At 59.4% G+C, this 24554-nt stretch overlaps 2 protein-coding genes across 7 annotated transcripts; both read right to left on the minus strand.

Moving 5' to 3' along the window:
- Positions 1-1570: 1570 nt before the first annotated feature.
- Positions 1571-7883, minus strand: LOC114484132 (serine/threonine-protein kinase D2-like). 5 transcript variants are annotated; one of them, XR_008615522.1, is made up of 4 exons: positions 7463-7883; positions 5261-5450; positions 4372-4792; positions 1571-2174 (listed from the first exon to the last, which is right to left on the minus strand). XR_008615522.1 is itself a non-coding variant. In XM_055079004.1 (4 exons), exons 3-4 carry the CDS (start codon positions 4609-4611, stop codon positions 1965-1967), a joined length of 450 nt encoding a protein of 149 aa, XP_054934979.1. In that variant the 5' UTR covers positions 4612-4792; positions 5261-5450; positions 5640-5716; the 3' UTR covers positions 1571-1964. The 5 variants fall into 5 exon arrangements, 3 of the variants coding, with proteins under 3 accessions (XP_054934979.1, XP_054934978.1, XP_028334138.2); XM_055079004.1 differs by lacking the exon at positions 7463-7883 and adding an exon at positions 5640-5716; XR_008615521.1 differs by lacking the exon at positions 1571-2174 and adding an exon at positions 3545-4113.
- Positions 7884-8022: 139 nt separating this feature from the next.
- STRN4 (striatin 4) lies at positions 8023-23365 on the minus strand. Of its 2 annotated transcripts, none has more exons than XM_028477955.2 (14): positions 23162-23365; positions 21041-21182; positions 17444-17603; positions 16745-16858; positions 16288-16382; positions 13852-14027; positions 13700-13747; positions 13217-13338; positions 11854-12024; positions 11559-11699; positions 11008-11106; positions 10738-10824; positions 9190-9425; positions 8023-8920 (listed from the first exon to the last, which is right to left on the minus strand). In XM_028477955.2, exons 1-13 carry the CDS (start codon positions 23317-23319, stop codon positions 9256-9258), a joined length of 1683 nt encoding a protein of 560 aa, XP_028333756.1. In that variant the 5' UTR covers positions 23320-23365; the 3' UTR covers positions 8023-8920; positions 9190-9255. The 2 variants fall into 2 exon arrangements, with proteins under 2 accessions (XP_028333756.1, XP_028333755.1); XM_028477954.2 differs by having other exon boundaries at positions 16288-16406.
- Positions 23366-24554: the final 1189 nt, after the last annotated feature.

The raw sequence follows: 24554 nt of genomic DNA on the forward strand, positions 1-24554 counted from the left end.
AGAGCCCGGAGTCCTAACCACTGAACCGTCAAGGAATTCCCAGAAAGCTCTTAAAACAGTACCTGGCTCAGAGAAAATGCTCAATAAATGTTAGCTATTATTTTAAAGTTTCATTTTTGGACTAAATCTTGTTCCTCTCCCCACCCTCATCCCCCCAATTTCTGTCTAATATTAAGCTATTTTTCTTAGTATTATGCAATGGAGAGGGAACTCTGTTCTATGTGCCAAGCGCTGTTTACACACGCAGGATAAAGCTCTGAACAAGAGAGTTTCACCACTCTCAGATTTTGAGGAGAGGGAAAAGATACATAAAACAAACGAACAAACAAGGACATTTCTGACAATGGAGGAAATGGCATTTAAGCTGAGATCCAGATAACAAGAAGGTGCTAGCTATGAGAAGACAGGACAGGGTCGGGGGTGGGGGAGAAAGACAGCAAGTGCAAAGGCCCTGAGGTTGGGAGGGAGCTTGATTTCTTCAAGGGACAGAGGGCAGACAAGATGGTTGGAACAAAGAAAGTAAGAAGGACAGTGTTAAGAGATGAATTTGGGGAATTGGCAGGGCCCAGGTCATGGACAGCCTTGAGGCCACGTTAAGGAGTTTGCATTTTGTTCCGAGGGTAATGCAGAGTCAGGGGAGGATTCTGAGCAGTGGAGTGTCATGAGCTGACAGGTGCTACTGCAATAGTCTAGGCAGGAGGTGATGGTGGCTTGGATCAGTGGAGGGAGTAAAGAAATAGATTCAGGATGGGTGAGACCAGTAGGTTTGAGGATGGACCAAGTGAAGGGGTGAGAGAAAAAGAGGAGCCAGGGATGGCCCAAAGTTTGGGGCATGAGCACCTGGGTGAATGGTGATTACCCTTCACCAAGCTGGAGAAGACTACGGGAAGAGCAGGTTTAGAAGGGCGAAATCAAGATTTCTGTCTTGGACAGGCTGTATCTGAGAGGCCTGGAGCTGCCGAGTAAAAGCGTCAGGGAGACAGCTGCACAAACAAGACTTGGGTTTGGGGAGAGACCAAGATGAAGATAAAAATCCAAGGGTGGCAAGCCTATACAAGGGACGTAAATCCAAACTTCTTCTTTTTTTAAATGATTTATGCTCTTTACTTATTTATTTATTTAAAATGTATTTTTTGGCTGCGTTGGGTCTTCGTTGCTGTGCGTGGGCTTCCTCTAGTTGAGGCGAGAGGGGGCTACTCTTTGTTGCGGTGCACAGGCTTCTCATTGCGGTGGCTTCCTTGCTGTGGAGCACGGGCTCTAGGCGCCCAGGCTTCAGTAGTTGCGGCACGTGGGCTCAGCAGTTGTGGCTCGCGGGCTCTAGAGCGCAGGCTCAGTAGTTGTGACGCACGGGCTTAGTTGCTCTGCGGCCTGTGGGACCTTCCCGGACCAGGGATCAAACCAGTGTCCCCTGAATTGGCAGGCGGATTCTTAACCACTGCGCCACCAGGGAAGTCCCATTAATCCAAACTTCTAATTGTCATCCATCCATCCATCCAACAAATTTTACGGAGCATTGCAGTACTCCGGGTGGGGGTGGGGGGCAGGGGAGGACATACAGCCATGAGTAAGGCACCTCCCACCCCCCTACCCCACCCTCCTGAAGGAACCAAGGGCTAAAGAGTCCTCTAAGTGCTGAGAGCTTGCCCATCCATCAAATGGGAATGGCCAGTGGGTGGACTAGATTTTGGCTGAAAATACAGGTACCCGGGTTTCATCTCACACTGCAGAGTCTGATTTAATTTAGCATTTCATTGGGAGGAGGCACAGGCAGCAAAACATTTTTAACTTTACATCAGTGTGTCACGTAGGTCTAGGAAAGGACGTATCAGAAATGCACAGCTCAATGAATTGTCAAACTGTACACGCCCATGTCACCAGCATACTGATGGATAAATGGAAGTTTAAACCACTGCGCCCCCCGCACCCAACTCCAGCTGCCAAAAAGGTACCCACTCTCTTGGCTTCTAACAAAATAGCGTAATTGTCTTTGTGCCTCGTAAGTGGAATGATACAATATGTAGTCTCGGCCTCTCACCCGACAGTACCACCTCCACCAGGTCGCCCTCCTGGATGTCTCCGGCGGAGCGCACCAACTGCAGGAGGTTGGCCGACGTGGGGTCATGTTTGAAGAGCAGGATCTTGTCGTAAAGGCCATAGAAGCCACACTCGGGGAACTGAGGGGCGGGAGAGGGAGGTGGTGACGGAAAAGCTCAAAGCAGCGGTCTGGAACCCTCCCAGGGCAGGGCCAGCTGTTTCCCCCGGAAACTCAGAGACCCCGCAGCCCCTCGCTTCCTGCCCGCCCCCTCCCAAGCCCAGCTCGAGCTGAGCCGGGCAGGGTGCCAGGGCCCCAGGTGTGCTGGGAGAGAGAGCTGGCCAGAGTTTGGGAGAGTGGCTCTGGGAGCGTGGGCACCTAGAACCTTCTGGAGATGGAGGGGGGTAGGGCTGAGTGAGCACCCCTTCCCTTATCTCCCCACCACCTCCCGCTCCCCCTCACCCCCAGCTTCCTTCCTGGATCTATTGTTGTCCCTGTTACCTGGCTCCAGGCCCAGCACTGGTGCTGGGCGATCTGGAAGGAGGGGATTTAGGACTCCTAGTTTGCGGGGGGAGGCGGGTGCGGGAAGGGTAGGGCTCAAGGGAGCTGGAAACTGGCACAGTGTCCCCCACCCAATGCCTCAAGGACCCAGGTGTCCCGGTCCCCAGCTTGGGGAGGCGGGGCAGGAAATGAAACCTGGTAGAACAGAAAGTGAAACCGCCCAGGTGGAGCCACTGGAAGGAAGGAAAGGGGCCCTACCACACCTGGACAGGGTGGGGGGGGTGGGGCAGAAAATAAAACTGCGGTGAGGCCTGAGGGGGTAGGCTGAGGACCTGAGCATCGGATAAAGAATTTCACCCAGGGGACAATCTGCCCTCTCCCCAGCCTGTTTTCCCGAGGAGCAGGCTGAGTGTGCGAGCTGGGCCTGCTAGTTTTGGGGTTTGGGGTAGGTGGCAAAGGAAGCTATATCTGTTCTTGTTGCTGGGAGAGGGTCCACAGGTGGCCAGGACTGCCAGGGTCCTGACTGCCTTGGAGGTCTTTCTCTAAGCTTCAGTTTCCTTGTCTGTAAAATGGGGGAGTTGGCCCAGTTCCTAATGTTTTGTCTGCAGCCCAAAGAATTCATTCCCAGGAATCTACGAAGATTCTACAATTTGAGTATTTTGGGATTCCAGCATGCTCACATTATAGGATTATACATTCTAGATTCTAACAAATTATCATGATAAGTTTTAGGAGTTTAATAACCTAGATTAGTAGTAGTCTAATATTTTAAAGTTCTAGGAATCTGCCAGACTAGGATTCTAATATTTGAATATCTTAGCATGAAAGGGTTTCAACGACCCAGCATTCCAGAATTCTAACATTTCTGTGTTCTAGGAGTCTAACAACGATGGAATCAAATATCCCAACGTTTTAATGTTTTAGTATTTCAACAACCTCGGGTTCTAATGTTTGAACACTTTAATGTCAGAGGAGTTCAGTTACCTAGCAGTTGCATATTCCAACAATTTAGAATTCTAACATTTTAACACTTTTACAGTCCAAAATTCCAACAACAAGAGCAGCCCACTATTCCAGTTTTTTTTTATTCTAACTTTTAACATTCTAGAATCCAAGCATGGCGTCCCGCCTGATTTCCCCCTGCCGTGCTCCCCCAGGCCCCAACCCCAGCGACCCTGGTGTCCAAAGCAGCGAGTGGGGTGGGATTGGGGAAGGTTCGTTTTAACAGACTAGCGTTAGAGCTAGGGGTAGGGACGACACTGGTCAGGAGAGGGGACAGAGGGCTCAGAGCCTCTGGGATTGTGAAGAGGCACACCTGCCCCTCCACACGCACTCAAGCCTGGGGGAGGGCAGAGACTGGACTCTGAGACCTCACCTGCCCCTGGCAGCTACCGCAGGCACCCGCGCCCACACATGTCACTTGATCGCCATGGCCGGCCTGGCTTCAATTTCTACTGTTTCCACCAAATGGGAGGCCGGGGATAGGCCTGGACAGGGAGGTCTCCCGACGTATGCTGCTCCCACCTGCCCCTTCCTCTCGGCTCCTACACCTCACGGGTCCCTCCCTTCCTCCATGCTGCCTGCAGCAAACAACAACAGGCGGGGACATGCAATTTGGGGAGGCCTCTGGGGCACCCCACCCCTGACCAGGCCTCTCTCAAAGGAGTAGTGGGGTGAGGAGGTAACTGGGGGCCAATGCCCCCCCCCCACCCCTCAGTCGCCCGAGGCTTATCCCCCTTCTCTCCCTCTTCCTTATACTGGGCTGGAGATCGCCTCTGCCAGCGCCTCCCCCCTCTTCCAGACCTCTCCCCAGGCTGGGGGGAACCCTGTGCCCTCACCTTCTGGTCAACGATGGAGCAAGCCAGCTGCTTCACGCGGGCCAGCCCGGAGGCGATGGGCAACAGCACGAACTCGCGGGTCAGCCCGATCTGGATGTGGAAGGACACCCCCGAGCCCGGCGCCGGGACATGGGGCAGCAGCGGTGGCGGCGCCTGCAGCTCCAAGCTGCCAGAGGGCGGAGGAGACCCCGGCCCGGGAGAGCCCGGGAGCCCAGCGAGATGGGAGGGGGCGGCGGCCATAGGGCGAGCCCCAGGACCCGCCGCCCGGCGCCCACCCGGGATCCGGCTGCAGGAGCCTGAGCAGGGAGGCTCAGGTCCCTGGATCCGAGGTCTCTCGTTAGCTGGTGGTAGGAGCGCGGGGATCCCGGGGATCCGAGAAGAGAATCCTGGCAGGTTGAGGGAACTCGAGGATGGTGGGACCCTGGGAAGTTAGAGAAAAGGAATCTAGTGGATCAGACGCCCGCCCGGGGATTAAAGGATCACAGACGATCAGAAAGGAGAAATCTAATGGTTTGGGGGGCCCAGCGATTGGGAGATTCCAAGAAATCAAAAAAGAAAATCTAGTAGGCCGGGGTCACAGGGATCAGAAGAGCCCAGGATCCAAAGGCTCCCTGGAGAAAGAAGGGATTGGAAAGGGAGCGGGTGGAGCCAAGAATCCAGTGGCTCTAAGAAGAGGACCCATATAAGAAGGGAGCTCGAGGGATTCACCAGATCTTGGGGTGGAGAGCAGGAGTCTCTGAGTCGGGGATCGAATGGCTCCCAGGGATCCGACGGCGGGCCTGGGAATGGGCAGAGGGATTCCGAGGGCTGGGGTGCTAAGGCGGGAATCTCACGGGTCTCGGAAGTGGGAGAAAAAGTCGGTCGGGGGCCGCAGAGGAGGGGGTGTTACCGGCGGCAGTGGGGTGGCGGGGGGTGGGAGGGAAGGGAGGGTCGTCCGGCGCCGGGCGCCGGTGGCTCTTTTTCCCACTCCAAAGTTTAATTCGGCGGCTGCGGCCCAGGAGGAAGTGTCCGGAGTGACAGTTCAGTCGGCCAATCGGCGCAGGCTCGGTGACGTCGAGAGGGCGGAGCCTGACGAGGGCCTGCGGGCGGAAGAGGAGGGCGGGCTTAGCGCCTCCGAGCTGGGGGCGGCACCTCCCGCTCCAGGGTCTGGGGAGCTGGGGTGGGAGATGCGGGGAAGGGAGGCGAGACTGATTCCTTCCCACCTCACACCCAAGTCTGGAAAGCTGACTTTTCCCTGAGCTGGAGAGGGAGGGGCAAGCCACCCTCACCTCCCCCACAGGTCGCGAGGCCGGGGCTGAGGAGGAGTCTGGCCCTTTAAGGAAGGGGGCCGTCTCGCTTGGCCTGCATCCGGCGCCCACCGCTGGGGAGAGGGTGGGAGGCGGCGTCAGGTCTGGCCCGCTCTCCGGGCCGGGCCTGCCTCTTCCCAGGGTGTCACCACGCCCGCCCCCTCCCCCCCACTCCCGAGCCCATTACACAGGTGGGAAGACCGAGACCTCCAGATGGGCAGAGGTCTGTCTCCAGCGACCTTGGCCAAAGTGCCAGGAGCAAACTGCAGGGGCCGGGGCTGGGTTAACCCGTGCGCGCGTTGAGAGTCAGGCCACAGGGCAGGTGGAGAAGGGGTGTAGTTTCCTTCCATCAGCTCCCCACCCCACCCCAGTGTTTAGGAGGGTGAAGAGCCAAAGATAAGCCTGGGGGTGCCTGAAAGGACCATAGCGACCAGGGAGGACCACACATCCACACCACTTCATAGATGGAGAGTACATAGTTCTTTCTCTCCTGGGCAAGTGTGCACGTATCTGTCTCTGTGTGACTTTAGGTTGGTGACCTCCCCCCTCTGAGCCTGTTTCTCTGTCTCTTAGATGGGACAATAATAGGACTGACCCCAGAGGGTCTTTGTGGGGATTAATGAGATGGTTTAAGGGTGCCTACAACACAGCAGAAGCTCAGTAATGGTGACTGTGGCTATAATGAGCTGAGATAAAGGGGTGGGCATCTCAGGCACTCAGGTGTTTGTGGGTGGGCTTGTTCATTTAGTCATTCAGCAAGTATGGATTGAGGCCCTACTATGTGCCAGGCCTGTCATAAAACACCTCTTCCAGGACCAATTCCGACTTGATTTCTCCTCCCCAGCTAATAATGAGTGGCTACCATTTAGTTTACGTACAGGAAGCTGAACCCTCAGAGAGGCAAAGTGACTTGTCCAAGATTACCAAAGGAGTAGCTACCACCACTGGCTTCACTGAGGGGCCAGGGCCTGGCTGAGCCCCAGAGGCATCCCAGTAGAGGTGGGCCACCGCCGCCTAGGCTCCCGACCAGCAGGGCTGGCTGGGGATGAGGAACTCACGATGAGCCCACATTCCTGGTAAAGGTCTGTTGGGGGTAGCTGAGGTCGGCACAGTAGCGAATCTGTCACCACATCCGGGGGCTGGCTGGGGCTGGGGAAGGAAGTCTGAGGCTGGAGCGAAACCCTAAACCACCACCTGGGGAAGCTGCACAGAGCCCAGAGGGATGAGGGGGCAATGAGGCCGCATGGCAGCCATAGCTGGGCTCCTGTCAGCCTCACCTGATGGCCATCTGCCCACCTATGCCCTCTGTCCAGACCGGCGGACGACCACCACAGTGAAATCCTAACATGAGTGTGTACTTCTCGGGCCTTCATCCTTCCTCAAGTGTTCATCGGGCCCTGACAGGAGCCAGGCCCTGTTCCGGGCACTGGGGTGCAGCCCTTGATAAGCCAGGAGGTGGGCATTACTGACAGGCTCACTTTACAGGGGAGGCTGAGGCCCAGGGAGGGGCCAGGACTTGCCCAATGATCCCTGGCTGGTAGGCAAAGAGGCCTCATAGCAAGCAGAGGGAGTCACAAGGGACTGGATACAACTTCTGACTTGTATCCTGCTGGGACCTGAGCAAGCTCCTCGAGACCCCGCCTCCACCTCTCGTCCTTTGCAACACGTGCATAACGCTCCGCTCCCCACTTTTTGAGGTTGTGGGGACCTGGTGAAATGGCACATGAAGGGCTCTGAGGGCACAGCCGACTACTGTGATTCAGCCACCGCAGAGAAGGGAGAAGGGAATGGACTCCTCAGGGCACCTGCAGCGAGGGGTCAGGCACTTGTGTCTCCTCCTCTGGCAGCTCCCAGCAGGGCAGAGGTGTTCCGCGCGGGCACGTCCCAGGGTCTCCCTTCATTCCCACTCCATGTAGGCCCAGGCGTGGGGCAGGGAGAGAAGGGGGGCGTTCAGTACTCTGGGTTAGCACTTTGGCCTCACTACCAACCATCACGCAGGGGGCGGGGGGAGGGCGGATGAGGAGCTGAACCGTCACATTGTTTCATCTGCTAGTCAGGGCTCTGCTGTAGCCCCTGGGGAGGGAGCGCTTAGGGACAGAAAGGAGGGGCACTGGGAGATTCGGTCCTTGCCCCCACTTCCGTCCCGCCACCCACGCCCCACCCAAGCTCTGGGCCCCTCTCTGCACCCCCGCCCTACCACGAAACCCCAACCCATCACATCCCCTCGCCAAGCTCCACCCACCCCTGGCAGAGCCAGTTACTCCTCCCGCGAGTCCCCCGGTCCCCTCAGTAGTCAGCACCGCCGCCCATCTTACTCCAAAGGGTTTATTGAGACAAGGTTCACAGGCAAGCCCAGGGCAGAGGGGATGGGGCTTGTAAACAGGAACCTGGAAGGGGGCCCGAGGGCACAGGGTGGAACCCAAAAACGAGAGTGAAATAAATAGAGGAAGAGAGTGGAGGGTCAGGAGAGGAGACAGACAGACTATCACACAGTGATAACAACATGGGTGGGGGTGGGGCTCCATTAAAATCCCATTTATTTATACAGATATACAGGGAGTTACGGGGGACCCGGGGGAACCCCACTCCACCCTCCATGCACCACGGAGGGGCAAGAGAAGGCCATCTCTCCCCATGGGTGACCCCACGGGGGTTTGGGGGGCTGCCCTTGGAGGAGTGTTGGGGGGAGGTAGGGGCGGGCACCTCCCCCGAGGGCATCACCAGCTCCCCAGGCAGTTACTGGCCCTGGCGGCGTTGGGTAGTGTCTGGAAAGCTGTGAGGGGAGGGGGTTTACTGGGCGCGCTCCCGGGGTGGGCCAGGCCCGCACCTCCACGGAGGACAGCCCGGCCTGCAGCTGGCTCCGGGGCCCCGGCAGACCCAGAGCGGGGGCATCGGGGGCTCCTCCCGGCACAGCTCCCACCCGAGTCCAGGGAAGCGGAAAGGAGGGGTCAGGGGTTCAAAGAGAGAACCTGGCACCTTCTGGCGTCTTGGAAAAGCTAATCCCTATGGACACCCAGCCCTGGCTGTACGGCCCCTGAGAAGGCAGCTCAGAGACCTGGAGTGGGTGTCAGGGTGAAGAGAAAATTCCCAGAGACCATCCTGGAGGGCGATTCCTGAAGGAGGCCACGCCCCGGCGGGATGCCCGGGGAAGGATGGGCCGAGGGGAGGGCCTCCTGGGGAGAGGGCCAGTTAGCACCACCAGGCTCCAAGGCAGGCAGGAAGAAGCCAGGCCTTGGGGCCTCCAGACCAAGGCTGGGAATCACCTATGGGGGACAGAAGGGAGGGGAGACTGGACCACGACCTCCAGGGTGCAAGAGGCCAGGCAGCTCCAGCCCCTCCAGGCCCCAGCCCCTCCTCTGAATGCCCAGGGGCTACCTTGGCAATTTTCACAGGGCATCCCAACTAGGATTTCGGGTCTTGGCACCCTCTGGAAATGCCAGGCGAAGGGGTGTTTGTGAGGGCCCCATCGGGAGTGAGGACGCAAGGGCTTCTGCCCCCCCAAGCCAAGCCTCCCTCCCACCTGGCCCCTCACCTCAGTCCCACCTGCCCAGCCCCGCTCCCCAGCCAGCGTGGCGGCCTGGGCGGGGCCAGGTGGGCATCATACGAAGACCTTGGCCAGGGCGTCGGCACCTGCGCTGGCGATGAGGGCCTTGCTGGGGTGGCAGGCGACAGCATGGATGGCCTCCTCGTGCTTCTTGCGGTGGGCCGTGATCTCCTGAACGCATGTCTTATTGTCCAGGCTCCACAGACGCAGGGAGCAGTCGTGGCCTGTGCAGATGTGGGAGCAGGAGGGGCCGTCACCCAGCAGCTCCGGGTCCCCCCGCCTCCTTGCCCAGACCCGCCCCCCGAACCTGGCCTCGTCCGAAGGCCTGGGAGTTGGGTGGGGCTCGCTCCTCTGCCCAGTTGCCTCCAGATGCCCAGTGTGAAGGACTGCCCTTCTGACCAGCCTATCATCCAGCCATCTAGGCACCGACTGTTCACTGAGCACCTACTGTGTCCTGCACTCGGGGGCGTGGTGAACAAAACAGGGAAATCTCCCTGCCCCTGTGGCGCTGCGTCCCAGTGTGCGAGAGACAGTAAACAAGAGAACAGGATAAACGAGGCCAGGCGGTCACAAGTGCTGTGAGCGCCAAGTCAGTCAGTGTGAGGACCGTGTGGCCCAGGGGATAAGGCAGGGGGAAGAACCTTCCAGGCAGTGGGGACAGCCAGGGGCAGGTCCTGAAGACTGACAGCCTGAGCAGGCAGGCGGGGGGTGGGGGGGAGTAGGCTGCGCCAGGCCCTGGGGCCATGAGCCACTGAGGGGAGACCGCCGGACTTAGGTGTTACCGGGATCCGGTGGGCTGCAGTGGGGGGCCCTGGGCCCTGTGCTGCATTTTTGCCTGGGCCTGATCTCACTGTCCCCTCAACCAGCGTCCTCCCTGGGGGCAGCTGTAGCGCCATCCTGGGCCACCCCCTGCCCGCCACTGCCACTGCTCACGCCTGTGTGTGCACTCGCTCGCCGACACCCCAGGGCAGGCTCCGTGACCGCCAGCGCACACCCTTCACTCCCTGGGGAGCTCCAGCCCCTTCTCCATCCGCCCAAGTCCCAGCCCATCCCGTTGAGGCGCAGCCCCGCACTCACTGGGGCTCAGTGCCTTTATCCACAGACAGCAGGTGCACCAAATGCTAAAGTTTCTCGTGGGGACTGAGAGTCAGATAAACCTGAACTTCAATTCCTGCAACCCAGTGGGCTGTGACCAAGTGAAGTGACTTCTCTAGCCCCAGTCACCACATCTGCGCGGTGGGAATAACAGTACCAACCTCATTCAAATCCAACGAAATGATGTGGGAGAGGGCCTACGGTGGGCTCCGGTGCAGTGCTTTGCCGTCCCCACCCTCGTGACCACTGTCGCTCCAGCCACGGAGGGGCTCCAGGCCCCTGCTCGGACAGCACTCCCGCCAGCTCCCCACCCTCAGGGAGCCCCCGGAGTACTCCCTCGGGACCAGAGCCTGGGTCTCTTCCTCTTCCTCTCCCTCTCCCCAGCCTGCTGGAAAAGGCACACGCCCTCACTCCTTAGGAGCCAGGGGGCTCCCGACTTACTTCCTGACATCAGGAATACCCCATTGGGGTCCACAGCTAGGCAGGTGACTGCATCCAGGTGGGCAACCATGGAGTGCACGGATTTCCCTGAAGGGAGAGAGGGGGGGCAGCAGGTTACTTTCCACTCTGCGCCTTGCCTGGGAAGGTGAAGGGGCTAGAAGGGACACTGAGCCTTCAACGTGGACACCAGGAGGTCTGCCATCTGAGCCTGGTTGACCCCTGCTCCCCGTGAGCACAAGTGAAGTGGGGGCCAGGAAGGCTGGGCCTCACCTGTCCGGTTGTCCAGGAAGCGGATGCCTCTGTCGTCATGGGCGGTGATGGTGAGGGGCTGGCTTGGATGACTCACCACCTGGTTGATCTGGGTTGGGCCTGACAGGAAAAGGAGGGAGAGGGGAAGGGGTGGAGGGTGGGAGGGAATCAGGGAGACCGGGCGGGACAAAGATCGGAGGAGAACCACCATCCCACGCCCACCCTCTGCTTAGACAGCGCGCAGGGCGGGGCACTCGGCCGCTGGCCCCGGGCCCAGTGCTTCACCTGTGCCATGGACACCATGTGGCCTCGGGGCAAGCAGGAGGGACGACAAACGTGAAGACGGTCCTCTGCCCCACCGAGCGGCCCACGGGCGAGCCCCTCGTGACGTCTCTCCAGTCAGCCCTCCCGAGCACTGTGCCGTCCATAATGGCAGTGACAGGGACCTAATCTCCGTCCCTCTCAGGACCCCCAAGGGGGCAGGGCAGCCACTTTCCACTGACTGGGCAGCAGGTCACCAAAGCCACAGGAGAAACTGGGGCCCTGGAGGCATTCCTGGGGCCCTCCCTTACCGCTGTTCCCCCGGGAGTCCAGTGTGAGGAGGGCACTGCCAGCCTCCAGGTCATACAGGACGGTGTCGCCAGAGCGGAAGGAGGCCACGATGTGGGCAGGCTCGGTGCTGGTGAAGGCCACTGAGGTGGGGGTCCCATGATCTGAAGGCGGAGGGGAGAGAAGGCTGCCTAACGGCCCCGCTCTTCCCTGGGTGCGGGGGGCACAGGAGGCGCCCCTCCTCTGGGGGTCTCCAGCTCTGTACGGCTCCTGTGCCACCTGTCAGGGTCCCGCACACCCCCATGTCCCCCCACTCACCGCTCGCTGTGGGGAAGGTACGGAGGCAGGTTGGGCTGCTGCCGCTGGGGTCCCAGATGCGGACGGTGCCGTCGGCAGAGCAGGAGGCCAGGCGCTGGGAGGTGGGGCTGAAGGCCAGGCCCCACACCGCGTCCCCGTGGCCCTCCAGGACGTGGCTCAGCACGCTCGGGTCTGGACCCGCCGGAGGGAGAGAAGGGCTGCGTCAGGGCCGCCGGCCCCGGCCGCAGCCGGGACAGCCCCGGGGCACCAGTTCTGCCGAGACGCAGGCACTGAGCTCGAGCTGCCCTTTCGCCCGGCTTCGTACCCAAATCCTCACGCCCTCAGAGCTGCTCCCGCTCTGACCGCTAGCTGTTCTGTGAAGGTTTTAGGGCTCTGAAGGCGCCCCAGAGTGGAAGTTCCAGAAGGTAGAGATTTCCTTGTTCCCTGCCATCCCCGCAGGCCCGCGCTAGTGCCTGGCACAGAGCCGCTGCTCGAGACATACCTTTTAGGACTTAGTTAAGGGGACGAGGGACAAGGGTGGCTCTGTGGCCCTGGGACCCTTTGCAGCCTGGCCCCACCCTCGGTCTCGGCGGTCTTTTCTGCCCAAGAGCACGGCCTTGCCCCATCTCTCCAAAGCCCTCTGGTCGTTCCCACCATTGCCTCACTGGTCACTCGAGTCCACACAGGGTGCTCTGGCTGGGTCCTGCTGACACCCGACGTGTGACAACTTGCTTAGTCTAGAGCAGATACTGCCTGGGACTGACCCTTGACCTTTGAAAGGGTGAGACTATTCTTCAGAAAACAGTATACATTCTCTGAGAGGAGACACAGACCTCTAAACTCTGCCATGACAGCCTGTAGTACAGAGCCATGTGTGTGATCAAAAGGGTCATCAGAAGAGGCGTAAGAGGGCAGGGACATGGACACTGAACAGATGTGACAGTCTGGTCACTTCTCCACTTAATCTTAAAGGTGACCCAAGGATACAGCCAAACTCCCTACAGCCTGGCCCAGCTAGAGTCTCCATCTCACCTGTTCTACCTGCTCCTTGCCGGCTCCCTCCGCTTGACCACGCAGACGCGGGCAGAGCTGAGCGCAGAGAGCTGCCAAGGCCCACCACGCCTTCGCCCGGGCTGGTCCCCGGCCCCAAAGCTCAAGCCCAATCAGGTCCTCTGCGAGACGCTCCCCCACCGCCCCTGCTGCTGCCTCGTCTTATCCCACCCTCGGGCACGTGCTGAATCGCCTTGGCCCGTGCTTCACCAGACCAGGAGCCCTTGGCATGTCCACCCCAGTACCCAGCGTGAAGCCTGGGGCTGCGGGAACCAAGAGGCCCCAGGGGCAGGTGGGTGGGGGAAAGGAAGGCAGGGGAGGGAGCTGTCCTCACCGTAACCGTCGTAGGGGTCCATGCTGAGGTCTGGAATCTTCCAGCTGTGGATGCGGGCGTCTGCCCCACCGCTGTAACAGTATTCACTGTGGCTGCCCATGGCTACTGCCAACACGGGGCCCCTGGAGGATACCAAGTCGGGTGACGCGGGGAGACGAAAAACTCCAGGCTCCCCGTCCCCCACAGGACCCTGAAGTGCTCCACTAGCATTTTTCAAGGCTGGCAAAAAGGAATCCAGCGTCTGGACCTCTGGTGGTGCCATCCAGGCAAGGTGCCTGTCCCACTCCCCGTGTCTGTTTCCTCCTCCGAAGGCTGTGCTGAGAACCAGCTACGGGGGCAGTGAAAGTCTGCAGAGCGCCATGAGCGAGATGGGTGTGTGCAGAGGGTCACAGGGACTCAGAGCCCTCCTGCCACCCTGCCTCAGCCCCCAGGATGGCAGTGAGTGGGCCAAGGGGCAGGCTGCCTTTGGGGGCACTTCCCTACCTGTGAGCCCGGAAGGCATGGATAGGTTCCACGTCTAGCGCGGCATTCCTGAGGGGAGACAGAGGAGCTGGATGTCGCTGGGAGCCCCTCATCACCCTGTCCCCTGCGCCCAGATGCCCTCCCCACCCCCCCACCCTGGGGCTGCTCCTCACTTCTTGGCCGTGACCGCCTTCTGCAGGTTCCAGAGCTTGAGCGTGCCGTCCTCGGAAGCAGTGAGCAAAGCCGACTGGCTGTGATGGAAAGCCAGGGAGCGGATGCCGTCGTAGTGGGAGCGGAGGGTGAATTTGGGGTTCCAGGTCTTCTTAAAGGCATCCTTGCTGTCAGACAGCTGGGGTGGGAGAACTGCCTCAGAGTCTGCTCGTCCATCCCAGCTGTCCCGCAGACACCAACTCCCAGCCCCACACAGGGCACCTCACAGACTGGCCTCCAGCCCAGCCCTCTCCCACTTCCTCCTTGCCTGCAGTGTCCCCTCACTCACTCAGCAAGTGCCTGTAGTGTGCAGGGACTGGGCTGGCTTCTGGGGAGGCAAAGGGGAGCCCAAACCCTGGGGATCTCACCATGCAGAGGGAGCCTGGGGGAGACAATCAGATGTCTCCATAGCGCAGGGGATTATGAACTGCGAGCAGTGCCACAAATTACAAATGCACTGAGAGGAGGTACGGGGCAGCCTGTCCTCCTCTGTGGGGGGTCAATAAGGCTTTCCTGAGGAACTGATGAGCCATCAGGACGTAACCAGATAAGGGGAGGGGACAGAGGATGGAAACTGCATGTGCAAAGTCCCTGAGGCAGAGGCAGCAAGGGTGGATCCCGAGCCGAGGCCTGGGATGCAGAAAGAAAGCAAGGGAGAGAGCGGCAGGAGACGAGGCCAGGAGGGCTGGCCGGAGCCACAATAGTGGCCCACGCTCAGGAATGTGCAGCTCATCCCAAGCGACAGGGGAGCCACAGAAGGGCTTAGAGCAAGGAAATGACACAGCTTCTTCCGGCCACCCCGTGGGGGGGCTCGACTGGGGAAGACAAGAGTGCCTGTAGAGAGAGAGGTGAAGAGGTCCTGAGGGAAGTCTCCCCGGGAGAGGTGAGGCAGGCCAGACGCTGTGGAGTGGAGATGGGGACAAGCACACAGTGGGGACAGACTGGGAAGCCGAATCAATAGGCCTCGGAGGGAGAGTCCCAGAGACACCCCACAGGTCCTGGTGGACGATGGTGTCGCTCTCCAGGTGGGGTACCTGGGGAGGGCCACTCGGAAAAGGAGACGAGCAGATTGTCAGTCAAGCCTCAGTGCTCTGCCCCAAGATGAGGTGTACCCCTGATGAAACCCTTCATCTGTGCTCTGTCCCCTAAGGTCACCACTTCTGCCACAGAAGTTTAGGCCGAAGGGTCTACCCCCTCCCATGCACGCTGCCCCGTGGGGGTGGGTCTCACCTCGGGGAGAGCAGAGGAGCCCTGTAGCGTGCTCCCTGCTCAAACCCTCCGCTCCAGTCTCGCTTCCCAACACCCCACAGCAGTGTCCTACCCTTGCTGGGATCACTTGAAATCTTGCTAGAAGTTGTGGTAAATGTCCTGCTACAGCAACATGCTCACACGCGCCCGTTTCAGAGATGCCCAGATAGCCAGAGGCCTGGCCACGGATCTCAGGACACTGGCCCTAAGGTCTCCCTTCATTCCAGCCCAACATACCAGATCGGCCTGATTTTTTGTTTTGTGGTTTAAAGTCACCTTCCCGGGGACTCCCCTGGTGGCACAGTGGTTGAGAATCCGCCTGCCAATGCAGGGGACATGGGTTTGAGCCCTGGTCCAGGAAGATCCCACATGCCGCGGAGCAACTAAGCCCGTGCGCCGCAACTACTGAGCCTGTGCTCTAGAGCCCACGAGCCACAACTACTGAGCCCGTGAGCCACAACTACTGAAGCCCGCGTGCCTAGAGCCTGAGCCCTGCAACAAGAGAAGCCACGACAACGAGAAGCCCGCGCGCCGCAATGAAGAGTAGCCCCCGCTCGCCGCGACTAGAGAAAGCCCACGTGTAGCAACGAAGACCCAAAAACGAAGGCCCGATGCAGCCAAAAATAAATAAAATAAAACAAAAATAAAATGAATGGGATTAGTGCAAATAACTAAATAAACAAACAAATAAATAAATAAAGTCACCTTCCCTTCCAAAGTCAGCTCAATTCTCACCTCCTGCACAGCCTTTCTTACCCTAACTGCCGCCAGCCCAGAGCCCCCTTCCTCTGATGCTGTACTTTGACTCAGCACCCCCTTCACCCTTGCCTCCTGCCTGCGGTGGGTCCCAGACTTGAGGTGCACGGAAGCCCAGGGTGGGAGGGAGCATCGCCGGGAGAAGGAGCCTGGCAGCACGGTTTAAACACAGGCGCCAGGGCCTTTTAGGCCGGGCAACTCGGTGACCCCAGCCAAGTCCCACTGCCTGTCTGTGTCGGCACCCCCTGTGAAACAGTGAGCTGGCGAATGACCTCACATCGTCCTCGTGTGTGAGGGGCTGGGCACAGGCCGGGCACGCGGTCAGAGCTCAGCCAGTCCCGGCACTGTGCCGACGCCCCATGGGGGCCTGTGGGGGGTGGGCACCGAGAACTTACATCACAGCTGAGGTCGTTGTCGTTGGTGACGGTGAGATCTGCCAAGTCCCCCAGGCTCACCTCCCCGCCCCCGATAGTGTCCATGATGAAAACGTCTGAGGAGAAGCCAAAGGAACCTGCTAGGGGGAGGGGAGGGAGGGCGCAGAGAGGGGCAGGGAGAAAGAGAGAAAGACAGAGAGAGGCAGAGAGAGAGGTAAGGAGTGAGAAAGAGAGACAGGGAGAGGACAAGATCAAGAATCACAGCTGGAAAGAAAGAGACAGGGAGAGACAGACAGACAGGGCAGGACAGACAAAAAGAGAGGGAGACAGAGACAGACAGACGAACTTTTGGGACAGGGAGGCTGCAGACTAGAGGCTGGGCCTCGACCCTGAGGACACAGAAGCCCTGGGCTTAGCTCTGCAGCCTCCCCCTGCCGTGGGCCCCTCAGGACTGGGCCAGGGTGGAGGGGCCTCTTACCTTCGTGGGGCCGGGGCTGGGGTGTGCCGGGAGGTGGGCCGGTCACTTTGGGTGGCAGCCCATCCACATCCCGAAGGTCGGCCAAAATTCCCTGGAGTTTGACCCGCCGGCTTTCTGCAGGGACAAGGCACGGGGCAGGAGTTACTGACTGGTTCACTCAGCCACGTGCAGGCGATGCCTTCCCCACCACCGAGAGCTCTCCTGCAGCTGTGGGGAGGCCGGGAAGCCCTAGGCTCTGGGTGGGGATGGCGGACAGGCAGAGGAGACAGACTGAGATGGGATACTCCATGGGCTGCCCTCGCTGGGGCCTCAGTCCCCAGCCACCCTACATGACCCCCGAGGGCCACGGGGCTTGGAGTCACAGGACAGGAAGCAGCAGCAGCACTGCCCCGTCTGCCTCCCCACTCTGGGTCTGCATCCTGTGCACCCCGCCCCCTCCGAGGTCCGCCAACAACTGGCTGCTCGAGTGGAGGGCTGGAGGCCCTGCCTCAGGAAGAGCCAGGCCTGCCTGTGTCCCCACAGGGGTTTTCCAGGGAAGGAGCGAAGGCCTGGCCATCGTGGTGCAGGCCTCCCGCTCTCCTTGGCCACCCTCCTCTCAGGAAGTGTATCCGTCCGGTGGAGACCCTGGGGCAGGAAGCAGCTGCAGGCGGCTGTGTGTGCCTGCAGTGAGGAAGGTGGGCCGGAAAACCCCCAACTCACCCAGTTCACGGTGGGTCCCCTCTCCGGTGCATCGCCGGGGGTCTGGAGAGCCCTCTCCGTCCTCTCCTGAGCCCAGGAAATCAAATTCGTTGATGGCATCCTCTGAGTCGTCCTCCTCGTCTTCGTCCTCCATTTCAGGAACCGGGGCCTTGGATGGCAGCTGGAGCGTGGAGACAACCAGGGGTCAGGGGCTCTTGCATGGGCCCAAGCCCACCCAGTCTCCAGGAACAGAGAAACCAAGGCTCCTGGCCTCGGCCCGCAGGGTCCACCCCAGCCCCACACTTTGATGCCGTGCTCCCCCTGCTGGGAGCATTCAGGGCTGCTCCTCACTGGAGGAGCTGCTCCCCCAGCCTGGCTCTGGAGACCCCTTCCGCTCCTGCTGCCTCCAGCAGTGATCCCCGCACAGGGCCCTCCTCCTGGCTTTCACTCAGGCTGTTCCTGCTCCCCCATGCCCCGCCCCCCCAGCACAGTACTTCTCGTGAAAAAATGTCAGATAATATGACAGCCTGTTTCGGGGGCGAGGGAAGATATATGTGTGTCTACGAGTGGAAGGAGGCGCTCAGTCAAAGCGAGAACAGATCCATGGGTACGACAGTAATAATAATGAACACTTACTGTGCCAGCCTCTCTAGGTTATTCAGTGCACTGAATAAGCTTCACATAGATGATTTCACAACCCCATGAATAATTACCATTATTGTAATTATTATCCCCATATTACAGACAAGGAAAACTGAGGCTGAGAAGAGTGAAGCCCCTCGCCCAGGTCAGCAGGTCCAAGCCGTTCCTTATACACTAAGGCGGCTCTGGGGTGTGAGATTACCTGAGGTCCTCCAAGTCTTCCTTATAACTTCCTACACGGGCTGAATTTTTGTTTTCTTACATAACAAGCAGGAGTCACTTTTAGAACGAGAGAAAACACCCCTATTCCTCCACTTTGAGAAACAGAATGCTGGGCGAGTGAACACTGAGTGTGCTATTTCCCACAGTCGGTCTTAACCAGGAGCAAGAACCAAATCATCCTGTTTTCCTCAATTCACAAACTTGGGCCAAATCCCAGGCTTGTGAATTTACGAGCAGCATCACACCTGTGTTTCCCCACACGGACACCTTTGAGATGCAGCCTCACGAAGTGACATCTTGCGTATGATTCCTTCCCCTCTTGTGGCGTTAAGCATCACTGTGTTTTTACATAAAGTGCCATCCGGGAGCTGTGTACTTGGCACTTCAAAGGCTGCACTTAAATGGCTTAAGGGAGTTTCAGAATTTTCAAATACAGTTTTTTTGGGTTTTTTTTTTTGCGGTACGCAGGCCTCTCACTGTTGTGGCCTCTCCCGTTGCGGAGCACAGGCTCCGGACGCGCAGGCTCAGCGGCCATGGCTCACGGGCCCAGCCGCTCCGCGGCACGTGGGATCTTCCGGGACAGGGGCACGATCCCGCGTCCCCTGCATCGGCAGGCGGACTCGCAACCACTGCGCCACCAGGGAAGCCCTCAAATACAGTTTTGCATCCGAGTTCTGCTTTAAGTGCTTCGGAGACCACTGGTTCCAAACACCACCTCTTCCAGGAAGGCTTCTCCCTCCTAAGTGTTCCCTGCCTGGGCCCAGCCTCAGTCAGACTGTGAATTCCTCGAGGGCATGGCTGATGCCCCTCCTCCCAGAGGCTCAGGCATGTGGCGGGCCAGCCTCTGGCCTGTGTGGGAGGAGGGGATGGGACGTGAGTGCCTTCCTCCTCCTTCCTGGGAGAAGACCCAGGGTCAAGGTTCAGACAGCCTGCCCAGAGAGATAATGGCAGGGGTCAGTCCACGAGAGGGGCCCTATACGGTTACGTCCCGCAATCACTGTCAGTGCCAGGCCCCTGCCAAGCACTGCTAATACTGCTGCCGCCGAGCACCTGGCCTGGCAGCCACCGTGCGGCCAAGGGCTCTGTACACATGAACTCGGTTTAATTAATTCCTCAGCAACCCAGAGACAGGGACTATTGGCCCCTGAGACTGAAGCCAAGACAAAGAGAACCACGTGCCCAGTTACAGAGCCAGGCCACGGCCGCTCTGGGAGTCACGGGCAGGTCTCCTGAATGAGGGTCTGGTCACTGAAGGTCTGCTGTGTGGAGACAGAGGGCTTGGGGAAGCATGGGACCCCTACGCGATGACTGACAAAGGCCGAGGGAGTCCGCGATCATTTCTGACGGGAGGAGCGGAGAGGAGTGGGGAGGGTTCCCAGAGGAGGCTGAGGCGACACCTGCAAAACGAGTGAAAATCCCAACGGGGGGCAGGAGGGACCAGGCCTTCTGGACCAGGGGAGAAGCTTAGACACCCCGGACTCAGTGACACCCTGCCTTTTCCTGCAACCCCAGTGCCAGTGGGCCGGCTCTGTGCATTCCATTCCCCTCAGTGCGTTCACTGAGCGCCTGACCTGCGCGGGACCCTGCGCTGAGCCACGCTGGGGACACTGGACACAGAGCTGAGGCCAGGACAGACCTGACACCAGACAGGGAGGACCCAGAATGGTCCCGGTCAGGCCGGGGGAGCCCACAGGAGCCTCCTGACCCTGTGGGGGCAAGGGGAGCAAGGGCGAGTCAGACAAGGCTTCCTGGAGGAGGGGGGCGTCTGAGGTGAGTCTGAGGAGGGAGGGCTGGAGTTCGGGTGGGAAGGCTGGGTCAAGGAAAGCCCCTGAGGCCATCTCCCACAGGCTCCCCTTCCTGGGCACGTGTCCCTGCATCCACTGTGGCACGTCCCTCCGCCTGTGACTACCCAGAAGCCCGCACTGGCCCCAAGCTCCTCCACGCCGGGACCGGACCTCGGTGTCTCCATGTCCTCACTGCCAGCACAGAGCTTGGCCCATGGAGGCCCACATGGATGTTTACTGGACAGATGAGACCCGGCCCCGCGTAAAGACAGCGGCGTCAGGATGGCGGGAGCACAGGGCTCTGGCAGTTAAGGAGCGGGGTGAAATGCAGTGGGAGCCGTATCTCCTGGCCAAGCTGAAGAGATGTGGACTCTACCTTGCAGGCAGTGTCCCTGGGCCTGGGTCCTGCCACCAACAGCAGACTGGACACTCACATCCTATGAAGTCCCCCCTGGAGTCCCCCGACCTGGCTCCAGGCTGAGCCCTGGGCCCGGCCACATTCCCTCAGGGTGCTGGGGAGAGAACAGTGAAAGACTCGCACAGTCCCCGCCTCGTTCTACTGTAGGAGACAGAGGCAGAGTCACACCAAAACATTTCTAAGTCCGACTGTGGTCAGCCTGGCCAGAAGGAGAGCACACTGTGAGAGGGCGTCTCAGAGCTGGCCTAACCTGGAGATTCAGGAAAGGCCTCTCGGTTACATCTGAGCCCAAGGAGGGAGGATGGAGAGAACGACGGGGGTGCAGGTGGTGAAGGGGCCGGCCCTGACAGAAAAGACCTAGGCACCTCCCAAGGTACCTAAGGCAATGGCACGGCGGGACAGGAGATGGGGACCCGGGGAAGGGACATGATCAGGACACAGACCAGTCCTGAGAGGCAGCCCCAGAGCACGCACAGAGGCACTCTGCTCTGCACACACAGCAAGGGTCCTCTTGCAGAAGGGGAGGGCACCCCCTCGAGCTCACGTGCTCACCTTCACGCGCTGCTTCTTGTGCTGCACGCTGTCCAGCTCGTCGTCCTCATCGCTGTCCTCATCCTCGCAGCTCTGCAGGAAGGGAATCTGCTCCAGCACTGAGCCACCCAAGCGCTCTTTGCCGTCTTTGCCGGCCGCGTTCCTGCCCACGACAGGGGGGCAGAGGGGGCGTTAGTCCTGGCAGGCGACAAAGCTCAGATGGGAGAGCACCGAGGCTTGGGGGCCAGAGCCTGGATCCGGCTCTCAGGAGTGCCGAGCCCACCCTCACCCCGGAGGAACCTTGACTCTGATCACACGCAGGGCTTCAAGCCCAGCCTCTGCCTGACACACCCCAGCTGGAACCCTCACTGGGACCACAGCCCGGGCCCAACCCCTCACTGAGCTGACCCTCCCTGAGTTCCAGACCAGCCCCCAACCCTGACGGCACGGCCCTGGCACATGCCGAGTCAGAAGGAGAGCTGGACAACAAAGCGCCACTGGCTCAGCAGCCCCGTTCCCACGGCCCGCTCAAACCACGAGCACAGAGCAGGCGAGTGGCGGGGACAAGCCCAGCAAGAAAGAGGAACCGGTCACTCCATGGTCACTCGGGCCCCTCACAGCCTGCACTCTCCCCACTGACAGACCTTGCTCCCCTGTCCACCCCGGGCCCGCTGTTTAACGGCTCCATCGGGATGACAAGTTTTAGCGAAGGAGGTTATTTTCCAAACCTGACTCCAGGGCAGAAAGGAGGGTAGAATTTGAAGTTCAGATAAATGCCAACATCCTCCTTTTCTGCCACGGGGCTGATGCCCCAGAGAGTTCTTGTCAACTGCCCGGGTGGATGGCTGCCACTCCGCCAGAACGCTGCGCCCAGGCTCTCCTCCCGCTCCCTAGCTGCCTCGGCCTGGCCTCCTCTGCTGGACACCCCCCCAGGGCTCAGTCCTCGGACCTCCTCTCGGCACCATCGATGCCCTCTGCCTCAGTGACTGCCAAGTCCCGTGGCTTTCAAACCCGCCCATGTGCTGGTGAACTGGAGGTATGTTTAGGAGTCAAGTGCCCCGCCCCTCGCGCTGGGGGTCAAACAGGCACCTCAAACTCCACTCGTCCTGAACGGCCCCCTTGAAGCCCCCCCACCCTTTGTCTCCTCCATCTGGGTCAGTGCAGCTCCCAGATGCTCAGACCACACCCTTCAGTCACCCCTAGTTTCTTTTCCTCTCCCCCCACAAGCAGTCCGTTAAATAGTGTCGGCTCACCCTAAAAACCCACGGAGAAGCGGACCCCTTCTCACCCCTCCACTGCTAATGTTCATCATTTCTCACCTGGACGTCTGCAGGAGTCTCCTGTCCGGCCTCCCGGCTCCCACCCTGACCCTGCGTCAGCCTCTCCTTCTCCAAGCAGACCAAGCATATCAGATGATGTCACACCCCTGCTCGAAACCACTGGCTTCCCACAACCCCAGACTCCGAGCTCCTTCTCGTGGCCCGGGAGGGCCCGTGTGATCTGACTCTTGAGATTTCAGCGCGCCGCAGACCACAGCCCCCGTGTGCTCACGCCCCTGCAGCCACGCCGGCCTCTCTGCCCGTCCCAGAACCTTTACACTTGCTGTTCCCTCCGCCTAGAACATTCTCCTTCCAGCTACTTGGGTGGCTTAGCCTCCACTCCATGCAGCTCTCTGCCCAGATGTCACCCCATCTGAAGCAGTACTACTTCTCCCATCACTCTTTCTCACTGCCTTTTATATAGCACCTCACGTCACCACCCATTAACTTATTTATTTTGACAAATTACAATGAACAAATGAGAGCTCCCTGGGGGCGGAGACCACATGTTGTGCCCCCCTCACCCCCCGGTCCTGGCGTGTGGCCCAGGGTCTGACTTCAGCAGGGGCTCGGTGTTTCCTGGGGAGCACACAGGCCTGAGCCTCGGGGGGGTCGGGCCAGCGGGAGCCGTGATGCACAGCGGCACCGAGGCGATGCCTGGGAGGGGAACCCAGGGGACCCAGACAGAACCCGGACACCCCACAAGGAAGGGACGGAGGAGCCCACGATACACGCCAGGAAGGAAGCGGCCCCTAGAGCACGGCTGACTTCCTCAGGACGGAGAAGGCACACAGGGATGCACCCGCCAGACCCAAGGGCTCACCTCTTGATCTGCTCCTCGATCTGTTTCACCAGCAGCGACTCGCCGCCGCTGAGTCCCCCGGGGCCCGGCGTGGCCCTGGGGCCCCCTTCGCTGGGCTCCACGGCCCCGTTGAGCTCCAACGAGCGGCCCAGTAAAGAGCGCACGCGCTTGGACCGCATGTCCAGGATGGTGTCGGTGTAGCCCACCTCTTCCAGGTACCTGCGGGGAGGCAGAACCAGGGCGGGTCAGGCGCCTTGTGGCTTCTTCATATGCTGCGGGGGGCCGATGCAAACCGGGCCAGGCTTTTTGGAGGAGCAACTTCAGACTACACATCAAAATTTCAAAGAAGCATACCCCTGACCCCACCGTTTCCCCTTTGAGACTATTTCCAGTGGAAGCCTTTCTACACGGGCACTGTGCCTCACAGATGCTCGTGGAGACACTGCACATGCGGGTGAACCAAAACGCAGGGGCCAAACTACACGTCCGCTGCTGAGGACTGTGGAAGCAAATGACTGCTGGGACACTACGCACAAGATCAACAGAGCAGAGTGCCAAGGAAAGAGGGCCATGATGAACAGGGGAACAAAAACTGTAAGTTAGGTGTTCCTTACAACTCAAGCGTTTGTGGGAAAAAAAGAATGTGCATGTAAGTACAGACCACACACAAACACACATTTGTATCACGCCCCTCGCCAGGCCTAGAGAGAAACACACTAAACTTAAGAGCAGTGACCTCTGGAGAGCGAGATTGGGGATATTAATAGGAACTTCTGGCTTTACTCTACTCACTTCTACGAATGAGCATTTATTACTTCTGCAATTACAGGAACCGAAGCCAGCTGGGACTGGTCTAAAAGCTGAAAATATCTGTGGCTTCAAAAGACTGGAGACAAAGAGTCCCATGCTGGTCCTCAGGAGGCGCCTCCAGAGCCTCTTCTGTCGAGCCTGACCCTGTCCCTTCGGGAACATCAGACAGTGCCTGCCTCAGCCTGCTGTCTGGCCTGCTATCTCATCTCGGGTGCCGGTGTGTGTCTGACGCTTCCCCTCCCCACCAGTGGAGGGGCAGGAAAGTGTGGTGCGGAAGGAGTTGGGCTCTGGGGACAGGCTGCCCAAGATCACACCTCAGACCCTCCGCTGATTAGCTGTGACCTTCCATAAACAGATACCCTCTCTGCCCCTCGGTTTTTTCAACTGTGAAAACGAGGGGAATGCGAAGTTACACCACACGGGGGTTTATGTGAGGAATCCTTGTGTGCAAAGCATTTAGCGCGGTGTCAGGCTCATAACAGGTACCTGGCAAGCGTCGCCTGTGATGATCTTTCTGTTGTCACTGTTTGCACACCCTTTAAGCTAGCAACTGCACTCCCAGATATATATATTCAGCTTAAGGAAATCAAGGATATGGACAAAT

This window comes from Physeter macrocephalus, chromosome 17 (genome assembly GCF_002837175.3).
Source record: "Physeter macrocephalus isolate SW-GA chromosome 17, ASM283717v5, whole genome shotgun sequence".
NCBI classification, from domain to species: Eukaryota; Metazoa; Chordata; class Mammalia; order Artiodactyla; family Physeteridae; genus Physeter; species Physeter macrocephalus.